We start from the raw sequence: 12,729 nt of genomic DNA on the forward strand, positions 1-12,729 counted from the left end.
TAACTCTTCCAGTGTGGCTCCTTCACTTGTGCAGTTCCACCTCTCGCCTGTCGGTGTCACTCTTGCTCCTCTAGCACTCGGAGTCCCCTAATACAAACACTTACACACGAACACATGCACACACACACTGCGTGCGCGCTTCAAACCCGGATGGATGACTTCACCGTTCTGCCTGGGTTTCCTTTATGATCCCGGGATCTCCCACTTCCCTCACCAGACATCAGCCAGCAACACAGGCGAACACAGCTCTCTCTCTCTCTCCCTCTCTCTCTCTCTCTGCCTCACACACACATACACACACACACACATACACACATAGAAGGAACTGTCTCTGCCTGCAGCTGCAACACATCCAGAGACCACAGAGAGACCACAACAACAGCCGGACCTCAGACTGCTGCTGGCCCCTGGATCCACACCGAGTCTCACTCACAGAGGATCCCGAAGCAGGAGAGACACAACACCGCTGCAGCTTTGCATTAAAAGCACGGATCTACGGCTGCTGCGTTGAGCACAAATCCCACTGAGGATCCACTTTTGTCTACTTTTTGGTGATCCTACTCCGTCGTGCCACAATGTCCGAGGTGCTGCCATACAACGAGGGCAAAATGAGCGGCTACGGGGCGGACAGCGAGGTCAGTCAGATGTCCTTTAGCTGCGGACTGCAGGACACAAGCGCCTTTTTCGCCGCGTCGCAGGCGAAAAGACCCCCAAAGCTTGGACAGATCGGCAGAGCCAAGCGAGGTAAATGATGGTTAAAGAAAGGACATGCTGTCATTATGACTGATACATGCTCATGATTATTTATTAGATGAAAATGAGGGGAAAAAAAATATGAATGCAATGCATTATAGTTACTTTTTTTGTATCAGGACTGCACAGTTAATCGAAATATTAACACAACTGAAATATCCAAGTTTTAGAAGCTGCAAATTTTGAATTAAAAGGGAAAATGTGTGACAAAACAGCATTTTAATGAAGCACTGTAGTGCTGCAGAGATGCCCTGGCCTTTAAATCTTGTTCTCCAGATGTAAGAAAACATGTTTGTTTGGCACAGACTCCAACAAATCTCACACCATCATGATTTTAATAGTTTTCGTCAGTAAATATGAAAATTGTGATGCAAAAATAATCGTGAACCATACTGCAACGGCAATGTCTGTCAAAATAATCACAATGTTTTAAAAAATAATATTGTGCAGCCCTAATTGTAATTAAAAGTATCTTTTAAAGACCTTTAAAGTCCCATTGAGTTTTTTAATTTTTATTTCTAAATAAAAATGCACCACAGGATGAGCACTTTTTTTTTTTACTGCATGCTTTGGAGACGACATTCAAACTGTTAATGCACCAGAAATGATCTTTATGCGAGGACACACCCCAAACAATAGGACTTAACTGTAAATAGAAAAGCTTGGCTCGTCGCCATTACCGGGAATGAGTTGTTTTCACCAAGTGCGCGTACTCGAGGTCGCGGATTTTCCATTTTATTTATTTATTTATTCACCTGCAAACGCACCACACTCGCATTTGCGCTCTCTTGCTTTAAATGCGCCATATTTCCCCTCCACTACAGGCCATAAATAAGACTCCGTTATGGAGAGAAATCGTGACCTAGAATAAAAACACAATGACCTCACTGTTTTATGCACCTCTCAACCTTTTTCCTCCTCTCTTCTCTGTCCACAGTGGTGATCGAGGACGACCGAATAGACGAGGTCCTGAAGGGGATGACAGACAAGTCTTCACCTGGCGTTTAAGACACGTTGAACGATGCCTTGCAGACTCTTTTAATTTTGATCACCGATTTGAAGCACTTGTCGGCTGTGCATGTTCGAGGATTGCAGGAGAAAAACGACGGCACGAAGAGAGGATGGGATGACGAAAAGGAAAAAAAGGTCAAAGGATGGAGAAAATGGGAGAAGGCTGAAAGGAAGAGAGAAATGAGATGAAGGAAGAAAGGAAGAGAGAAAGAGACTCTGGAAAAGACCAAGATTTATCATGGGATTTGCTGGCAATTCTCCAAAACGAATCCCGATTTTAAACTACTGCTGCGCAGCAAGATGTTGAGATGGCGGACACATGCTCTGTATCTCAACCTCTGCTGACTTTAAATGATGGATGAACTTGTCATTACTTCACGACCATCTCCTTTTTTCCTTTCCAAAAGCGCTGTAAGCAACAAAATACTGCAACTGGAGGCTGAAGCTAAATCCCAGCCCTATTTCAATAAGTTGTACAGTAGGTAGGCTAAGCTCTCAGACACCCCTACCCCTCCTCCTCTTCCTCCCCCCTCCTCCTCCTCCTCCTCCTTTAGGCTTTGCTTTGTTGATTCAGTCAGCGACGGTGCATTCAAGGGAGCTGTCCTTTTCAGCACTGGTCCAATGCATTCCTGTTGCTGCTATTAACGCTTTTTAAAAACAGACCAACCAAACTCTCGAGTCTGCTAACTAGAGGAGACCCATTGTATGTAAAAACATATATCCGAGGACGGTGCAATGTTAATATTTTCTGTAGTAGAACCCCATTTTGTTTTTTGGCCCTTAAAGAGCATTAGGCCACAGTTTAAAACTGAACCACAGGCTACATTCTTCTTCTTCTTGCATCACCCATCAGTGGTAAACGGTGCAGGTTGGCACCTTCATGTAGCTGATTTTACACCGGCACATATCTTTATTTTTCCTCTTTTTGTCTTTTTTTTTTTTGCATTTACAAATGCTCAGATATCTACAGAGGCCAGCAGAGATGTGGACATTATAGTAAATGTTTGAAATAACAGTCATGAAATTGATGGGAAAAAAATAATTTGGTTATTTTAATTAATTTAGCAATTATTCGTGTTATTTCGTCTTCTATAAATTAAGTTTTTTCTCCATCTATTTGCATGAACTTTCACTCCGGTGCCAACACAGGTGCCACTACTCTTACCCTGGCACGCTTCTTTTTAACAAAAGTCATATTTGTATTTTTATATCTAAATATTTGTTATTTAAATGATATGCTAGTCTATCGTCTTACAATTCATCAACAAAAATATTTCTACTTCAGAGAGGATATACAGAATGAGACTAGGCTTCATACAGAAGAGGCGAATCTAAGATTTTAGGTGGACTGGTCTCGTTCTATATCAGAGGTTGGACGTTTTTTAAAGACTAACTGAATGTGTCTGGGGTTTTTGCACACATCAATGTTAAACTATTATTAAGAAATCGTATACTGTGACTTGAGCTTCGTTGATGAATTTGTTAGAAAATGGCAGTTTTAGAGTATATTGCACTGTTTACGAGTATCCTCAAATAACACGTTGTTATTTGACCGATTTTGGACATTACAGTTTTTGTTTTTTAATTTTGTTTATTTTGTACCATTATTTTAAAGAAACTGGATATGGTTTGTTGTGCATGAAACCTTAATATTTTCAATAATGAAACATCGTTTTATGAAGCAAAAAAGCAACAAAAATGTCATGACATTCTAAGAATGAGTCATTGTATATTATGATGCCATTTTCACTGTATTTGGTGAATTAATAAATGGTGAAAGAAAATGTTAATGTGATTCTCTGGGTTGACTTTTGTCCCAAGACATTTTTACTAACAATTCAATGGAAAATGACAAACACCAGCGTCACCTTCAGACATCACGTCAGCACAGTGACAATTAAAAGAATAAATCTGAGATCATTTTAAGATTCAGAACATACTCGCAGCTGCAGCACTAGAAAGCAAAAGTCTTCTCATTTCTTTGTTGGAGTCAGTAGCCATTACCTCAGTGACAGTAAATACTGATCCTTAATTAAAGAGCAGGGAAGGAACAGTGATCCATCTGTTAAGCTGTTAAACAGCTCTGTGCTGGCCTACACTAGTGAATCCATTAAACCACAGGCCCCCGGGGGAGCCGCAACAGGCCACATGATCATCTATCAAAGTCTACATGTACAGTGTCCTCATACAGTAGCTCTCACAAAGAAGCTACAGCAGGCCTGTAAACACTCGCTTTGGCTGGAGGAAAACCTGCATTGTAAAAATAATCATTTGTTTTAACTCAAAATTTTAAGTTGACAGAATTTTAAAAAATTCCAATGATTCAACACAAACTTCTCTCATTAAATTAAGTTGATCTTAATTCAGTTGTATTTGGGAAATGAAGTTCAATAAGCTCAAGTTTTAACTCTCAGGCCATTGATGCTGGGAAGTCTTCATTTAGTTGCGTTGATTGAACTCAGGACGGTACAGGATGTCTATTCAACTCATAATTTTGAGTCAAAAGACTTGAAGTTGGAAGAACTCATGTTTATAAGTAAAATAAATACTTTTAGCACCTTGAACATATATCTTGAATATCTACATTAAGTTCATCATTCGATTCCACTAAATTACTGTATAATTTTTTTAGGGTGTATGTCAAAGACAAGACGCTGTTGCCATCTTTTTGTCCAACTTACCCACACAGCCCTACACTGTTAATCATTTTAACTCCCCTGCTGCTTGAAAAAGTGAGGTAATTGAACTTAGGTTGAGTAATTGATCAAACTTGTCTTAGGAGTTTAGAAAGTGTAAAAACAACTGAGTTAAATTTACTGAACTTGAGAAAACAAGTTCAACAAACTTAAGATATCAAGTTGAGTCAACACAGACCTATGCTGTAAATCATTTTAAGCTGGTTGAACTTAGTTCCCCTGCTGCCTTTAAAACGTGAGCTACATGAACTGACAACTAACAACTGTTCAGTCAGACTTATAAATCAAATAGATTTGTTCTCCATTTTGAAAAGTCAGTTCTACATTAGACATGAAGAATTGAAGCTGTGTTTATTTCTACTGTTGTGGCTATCATGTTGTACCAGAGTTGGTTTTTTGCCAACATGCCAGGCTGCTACCAGTGACCTGTTTGATTAACAGTGTACCAGGTCAAGGACTGAATGCCATACTAACCTTCAGTGTGGTTCACATTGTTTTTATCATCATAAAAAGAAACGATGACTTATCTTAACATGTACGTAAACCTATAATATGTAAAATCTCTGCATTAAAATGTCTTAAAACACTCGACCTACTCTACATATTTTGTTGAGCTGTGTACTTACATCATCACAAATGATTCCTACAATGTTCAAACGCAGAGGCATCTGTAATTTATTCAAGGCATTGGTGCATTTCCTGCTAGCTAGCTGTTAATTGCTATACCTTCTGGGAAAACACAGGATATGTCAGATATGTTAGAGAGTGAAGAAGGAAGTCACATGAATGTAACTTGGTCATTACCTCGTCCATGAACAACACTTAATGACATCACCGAACTATGTATTTCCTTTGTTATTGTTTTAACGTGAGAGGAACCCCTAATTAACATATTACGCGATGAAGACACACCTAAAGTTTCCTTCATGCTTTGAAAACAAAAAACAAGAAATTTTAAGTTGAAGTAACTTGAAACTCAGAAAACATATTTACATTAAGTTAATGAGAAAAGCTTATTTGGTTCTACTAAATTGCTGTATGTTGTTTTACAGTGTCAGATGGGTTGAAATACCCCTTTAGTAAAACTTTCTTTGGTCATAGAATTGTTCAACATCAAGGGCATCCATTAATACCAACTGTGTTATGCTAGCTTGTTGAGAAGGAGGCTAAATAACGATCCAAACTCAGACTAAAATTTGGGGAAGGACAAACTGGTATGACCATTTTCAAAGGGGTCCCTCAGGGTATCTGAAGGAAAACTGGCTCTCTTACTACATAAGATGGATTGATACCTTTAAATCAAAAATCGAATCATGATCTTAAAATTGAAAAGTCACACTGAACTGTGGATTTGGAGAATTGTAACAACCCTAATAAATATACTAAAGATCAGCATGACAGCCATTTGTAAACCAATTTTTCTCCTAAACACAATTATCTGGATACATTCCTTAAAATCAGTTCATTTGTTTTTGCCGCTCTGAGATGCAAGCACCCTGTTTGTGAACATTACATCAACAGACCTGTGAAATGAGGTAAAACTGTCAGGTGAGGAAGAAAATGTGAAAAATACTGTACTACAGTGTTTGCCAAAAGTGTCAGTCAGGAAATTGTGTCAGTTGATATCACCCTTTTCCTCTACTCAAGGTACACAAACCTGCACAGCATTGATAACAATTCAATAAAAATTAATTTCCTTGTAATCACTCGATAGAATTTTCCTGGAAACCACGCCGCAGTTATGACAGACTTTCAGTGTCATTTGTTTATCTTTTGGAAGAACATCCAGGAGACGTCTATAAAAAGCTGCATGTCAACATCACATGAACACTGATCCTTATATTACTGTGAATTGCACTTCAGTCTAATAACAGAACATCAACAAAGCGTCACGAGTGTAGCCGACCACATTCCCATCAGAGAGATTATTGACTCTCCTGATAACATCAGCACTGCACTGAATGAACACATAGTGCTATCGATCATGTTGTTGTTGTGGACGTTGTGTGTGTGTGTGTCTGTCTGAAGCCACAGACAATTACACTTTTCACAGTAATGTGCAGCCCTGGAAGGCCGGAACCGGACGGACGTATTTGGGCAAATATTGAATTGTGTCAGCTGAGCTCCACGCCTCTCTGCCTATCATGTTTGTCACTGTAGACACGTGATTTCAATTAAGTTCAACCAATAATGCTGCAGGTTGCAGCTTTCCTTTCAGTGCTTTAACATTTCTGAGCTAATTTGGCATTTCTGCAGGCTCAAAAAACGGTCTTAAGGAAAATAATGGTGTTACTTTATCTTTCAGTTATTATCAAGAATTTCCCTAAACAGATAAAAACCAGCAATGAATTTATTCTACAAACAAGTTTTGTCTAAGTAGCCAAAGTGCCTCTGTGTCATTAAACATCATTATTACCTACAAACTATGAAAAAACACAAAATATATTGTGTTGGGTGGCATATCGTTTCATTACAATGTTTTAAAGTGCACAAAAATACTCTGCTATGATTAATATTTTGTTTAACATGATTTACCCACGTAAAAAGTACAAAAAAAAAGAAGAAATTCTAGATCTGGCCTTGCGTCCCGCCGACCACCACTGCTTGCACTAGCTTGACGAGTGAAAGAGAAGTGTGGATCACAATGGCTAGCATTAGCATCGGTAGAAACATCAGAAAGATTCAGCCCTCCATGTTTGAACCTCAGACCCATTTTCAGATGAGGACTATTTGTTTATGTTGTTTGTTAGCTGGTAAGCTGCAGTGACTGACACAGCTGACACTAACTCTCTCTTTTTGTACAGACAGGTCCATTCTGTGCTGAAGGTTTCAGGTTTCTTTCCCTGAAACTGGCTTTTAAATTTGTTAGATACCAAATCTAGCTAGCCTTCATCTGAATCTCAGATTTTAAAGATTATTTTTTGGGCTTTGACCCTTCATTTGACAGGACTGCCTTCAGATGGACAGGAAGTAGGAGACAGAGAAGGAGAACAGCATGTAGCAAAGGGCTGCAGGGTGGAACCGAACCCACGGCCACTCTTCAGCCTCTGTTCACAGACTGCACGCTCTACCAACCCTAAAATCTCAGATAATGCACAGATGTCTTTCCCTTCAGGAGAGACGGGTGAAAACGCGTCTCTAGTGACAAACTTTGTACAGATAACAGTCAGTATAATCAAGGTCAGACATTTTAGGGGACATAAATATGAAAAACATGTTTTTGAGAGGAGCAGAGCAGCAAACCCAAACCCAAAATATAAAAATAAAGAGGTTGTGGTTTTTAAAGGGGTTTTTGTCTTTTTACACTTATAATACAAACCAGCCTTTCAACAGAGCCAAGTTAGCTGTTTCCACCAATTTACAGACGGCACTTTAGATTGGTCTTTCAATGAAAACTAAATTAACACCAGATTTTTACTTTATGTTTTAGGATGCCTGGAACATCTCAGACAACAACTAATGAGCTGCTGTCCTCTGACAGGACAAAATTTCAGTCATTTTGCAGCTCTCAGGATCAGAGGTCAGCTGACTGTTAGTTGAAACTGTAGATGTAACCCCGGGGTCTTTGTGGCTCCTGTGTCATGACCTGGCAGATGGGCCCGGGAGTGCAGGTCACCCTGGGGTCAGCACAGACATGCCGTAGATGTCTCGCTAATGGACAGTCGCTGTGGAAAGATGGGGTGGACGAACATGCATGACAAAACAAACAAAATGCTAAAGCAGCAGCACCGACAGAACACTGTTAATGTTAAGTGCCATTGTACTGTTTCCTTTGCTGTTATCTCTTATACACACGAACACACACACAGCTGAGAGCAACTCTCAGTTCTAGGTTCAAACCGAGCGTGTGCAGCGAGGACAGAGAGCTTTGATCTGATTCCACTTTCGCCCCATCCTGAGTGGACGTCCATTAATATTCCTCCTCCAGTTACATAAGCCTGCCATACAGTATATTATGCCATTATGCTGCCCCAAGGGAGATGGGCAGATATACAGCGCTGCTGAAAGCAGCAGCAGTGCTTTCTCTTCGTCCTCACTACATCTAATGCAGAATGGTTTCCACCAACAAGAACAACTGGTGATTTCCTCCATCCCTTCCTCACTGGTCTACAACATTCACCTACAGGGTGTGCAGGTTAAAGGAAATTCTAGTGCATCACAGCCTGGGCCTTATTTTCATAGTTTTACTCAAAATGACTGAGGACACGACAACACTGCTATGTCAAAATCTGATGAAGCAAGACACAAGTTACAACACAAGTTATTTTCCATTTGAACATTTAAAAAGTTTTTGGAAGCCTATTTTTTCCCTTTTAAAGTTTTTTTTTTCTTTTTTTTGGGAGGAGTTTGTCCATCCTCTTACAAGGGTCAAAAGGACAAGGGGTGTTACACACTGTATAAATTTGTAAAGCCCCCTCAGGCTAATTGTAAGTTGTGATACTGACTTTAAGTTTTGACCCTTTGAGGTTTCTGTAGCTGGTCTGTTTTGAGGTTGAAGCCAAAGTAATAGTTAGCAATGTAAAATCAGCAGATACTAGGTTCTTTCAAAATATCAAAGGAAATTCATGAATTAAAGAAATGAAGATATGTTGTTTGATGTTAAGCATGTGAAGTAAAATTCAAACTCATTTGCAAAGATACTATTACTGTGATCTTGATGCTAATTTCTGTTCCTATTATATGTTAGTATCAATATGTAAGGATCACAGATCCAGACCAGATCTGGCCAAGAACCTACATGTATCCATTCATGAAGGCTCATCTGGCTATTCAAAATGGCTCATGAGGCCAAAACTAGCTACAGAAATATCTCAAATCTATGTTACCAATATCCAAAGTGATCTATAAAAGCTTGTATACTTCTTACATAGCGTATTGATGAGGCCTGCTCAGTCAACCACATGACCTTCACCTTGCAAGTTATAGTTTAAAACCTGTACAGTCATCTACTGCTTGTGTTTCTTGCCCACTGCTGCATTCCCAGATTTCAGAAATTAAATTTGTTAGTGCAATGTTTTTATTACTGACTGAACAAAACTACAAAAATAGGACCTTGGTTGTAAACTAGATTTTCCTTTTAAAAACCACTGACAAAGCTTTGAGTGCAGCTGCACTAAGTAGGCAGTTCAATGGGGTACAAACAGACAGTTGTGCTGTGTCGTGATTCAGTATGAACACAAACAACACATACAATGTGGCAGATAAAACCCAGAGATGTTTGGTTAAAGCATGCAGTCGACCTTTTGACTCGCATGAGCCCTCACGTAACACCCACACACCAAAGCACTCAGGGCCAATCGATGCAGACAGAGAGGTCAGGGTGGTGGTGGTGAGAAGAGTGACTGAGAGAGTAAAAGAGAGACAGAAACACCGAGACAAAGAGAGCGAGAGAAAGGCATTGAGCATGCAGTAGATTAGTGTTGTTGCTGCCCTTGGGCAACAGAGCATGGAGGACAATTAGCAGCAGGAGAGAAAATTCTGGTTCTGCTATCTCTCTCTCTCTCTCTCTCTCTCACACACACACACACACACCACACATAAATACACACAGCACTCTATATTAAATCATGGCCTCAGCAGACACCTGGATGACTCAGGTAATCAGCTGAAGAAACAAAAAACTGCACATAAGACGAAAAGGTCTGAGAGAAAATGATGACTAAAGCTCTCCTGCATGAGGCCTGTGCCCTGCTCTGTGGTTACATAACTTAAGTCCAGTCAAGTTAAATCTCACTGTCGGGGTCTCTGCCATTGCACATCAGTCAGTGCGACTAAGGGAGCAGAAAACCAAACATAAGGACTGCTGAATTTCAATATATTCATATATTGACAGAGCAGAAATGGAAGCAAGACAAAGACTGGGTTGCACCAAACATTAATTTAATCTAAGATTAGTTCTAATCAGAGTTTAGCAAAACTATTCTTTTAAAACGGATGAACTACCTGCAAGCTGAAATTAGTTTACTCAGTATGAAGATGGTTGCTTATCCAGATTAACATTAATAAATAAATAGAAAATAAATTAGTGTTGGGACCTAGCTAGTAAGTTATTTAAAACTTCCTTAACAAAATGGTGCATTGTTTGTTTGCTAGCTTGCAAAAAAGTTTTTACAAAATGCTACATTGTACGCTAGCAACCTAAAAAGTTGAAACATTGCATTGGTTGCTTGGTGGCTAAAAAGTTGTTGTTGTTTTTTTTTTAAGCTTATACTGTTTGCTAGCTAGCTAAACTAAAGATGTGTTGTTTACTAGCTAGCTTGTTTTTTTTTTAAACTGTTTTCTGGATAGGTAAAAAGTTAAAGATACCTAGCTAAAAAGTAAATATCAACAAAAATGTTACACTGTTTTCCAGCTAGCTAAAAAAAATTGGTTAGCCTTAGCTCACTCATGACAGCTCAGCAGAGAATTATTTTGCTCAATCCATCTAAAAAAATGTTGTCATCTTAAAACACAGGTAAAATTGGGGTTTAAAGTTTTGGTGCGACAGTTGCATAGTAAAAACTAAACTGAGGTTTAAAGAGTGGATTAAATTGAATGTTTTAAACTAGTTTAAAAGTTTGGTGTGACATAATGTAAAGAGAAACTTTGCTTTAATAAGGTTTGTTGGTGCAATCCTGCCTGAGTCCAATTTAGGACAAAGAGGGGAAAATGGCTTCATGCTCTGGGAAGAAAATAAGGCAGAAAAGCAGAAAAAATTACTCTCCATGAACAGGGACACACTAAGCCCCCATCCATCCCCACTGAGTGTTGAATCCATCAACTGTTTTTACGTCCCAGGGCTGCAGTGCGGCCTGGTCTGCACCCTGAATCCTCTATTGTCAATATCAAACCCACTGCCACTTATATAAGAACCCTCCTGTCCTTCACCCTGCACGGCCAAATAGGTGCCAGGGTGTTTGTTTAAGCCTCCTGTTAAGGTAGCCAGGGCACTGCGCCCAATCATCACCATGGAAACCAGATAATAGCCAATGGGGTTTACCAGGGGACAATGCAAACGGTCTAGTGGGGAGATACAGAATGAGTGACCACTGTCTGATAGTGAGACATTTCAATGTGTGCAACACTGTGTGTGTGTGCAGTGTGTGTTTATGAGTGTATGTGAAGCATATACAATAGAATAGAATACTGCAACAATCAAATACATTAAACAATCAATCGATTTCCATTGAACTGTCAAGCGAATTTGAAGAGATCTTTTGAAATGTTGCAAAAAAGAAAAAAGACAAGGAAAATGTGAACTGTTTGGAGCAAACAAACTACGCTATGCAACGCTAGTTTTGTCAGAAGCTGGCGGTATAGGGTCCGTCACGCATGACTGTAATAAACTGGAAGAAGTAGAATTTTTAGTGCATTAACTTATGCGATACTTCAAAATGTGCTTAAGAACATGTTGATGGCATCACAGCTAGTTAACAGTCAAAGGAAAAGAGTGTGGAAATTTCAAACCGTTTTTAGTCAAATGGAAATCTAAAATCCTTTTCAGTATAAAAGACAAACAAAAATTAAAATTGGATAATTTTATTTCTTCTGAGTACAACAGATTGGAAACAGAACTCGATGAAACATTGTCACCACAAGGTCCAATGAGCTTTCAATCACGAGTTATCATCCAGAACAGCTGGATCTTGTGGTGAGATTGTTTTGTAAACTGCTGTTTTCAGGATCAAGAATAACATTTTATCTCAACTTTAAGCAAACAATTCTAAGGTCTTTCTCCAAATGTAGGCACAGTAGGCCTGTCAGGCTTTGTATTTCTCCACATGTTGAAATGGTTTGCATGGGGCTGTAGTAAGAACAATGATGATGGGGTCTTTTCTTCCAGACTTTCCAACAAAGGGATGTATTAAACAGCTATGTGTTTATCTGCTCTAACATAAGCTGCACTTGTAAGCATGTCAGTAGTAACAGAGCTTTAAAACCAAAGACCATATCGTTACCATATTTATAATACTAGGACTAACTAGCTACAGAATAACAATGCCACTTCTTTCTTGTCATGTCTTCTACATGGATCAGCAGCTGGTGAGGATGACGACTTTACTCTTGGACAAACAGGTTTAGCGTCAGTCTTTTAGCATGATAACATGAAGGTTGCCATCAAGTGCATGACTAAGGCTTCTTTCACAAAATTCTTCTTTCACATGTGTCGGCTTGACACATTAAAAAAGTCAGCTAGAGACAGCTTTTTTTAATCAACTCATGGAGTGAATTAATTCACTAGCTAACTACTAAAGCTGACAAAAACTGCCCATGACTATTATTACATCAG

General features: G+C 39.2%; 1 protein-coding gene across 1 annotated transcript; it reads left to right on the top strand.

Annotated features, from left to right (window-relative positions):
* The first annotated feature begins 238 nt into the window (after positions 1-238).
* On the top strand, positions 239-3,554 carry camk2n2a (calcium/calmodulin-dependent protein kinase II inhibitor 2a). The gene is made up of 2 exons (XM_084733026.1): positions 239-744; positions 1,691-3,554. The coding sequence occupies exons 1-2, from the start codon at positions 576-578 to the stop codon at positions 1,759-1,761; spliced, it is 240 nt and encodes a 79-aa protein (XP_084589152.1). The 5' UTR covers positions 239-575; the 3' UTR covers positions 1,762-3,554.
* The last annotated feature ends 9,175 nt before the right edge of the window (positions 3,555-12,729 follow it).

This window comes from Lutjanus erythropterus, chromosome 12 (genome assembly GCF_056507025.1).
Source record: "Lutjanus erythropterus isolate fLutEry1 chromosome 12, fLutEry1.hap2, whole genome shotgun sequence".
NCBI classification, from domain to species: Eukaryota; Metazoa; Chordata; class Actinopteri; order Lutjaniformes; family Lutjanidae; genus Lutjanus; species Lutjanus erythropterus.

Excerpts from the sequence above, each read along its gene's own strand:
- camk2n2a (XM_084733026.1), top strand. The coding sequence starts at position 576 with ATGTCCGAGGTGCTGCCATACAACGAGGGCAAAATGAGCGGCTACGGG. Across the intron at positions 745-1,690 it reads GATCGGCAGAGCCAAGCGAG|TGGTGATCGAGGACGACCGA; the intron begins GTAAATGATGGT and ends CTCTGTCCACAG.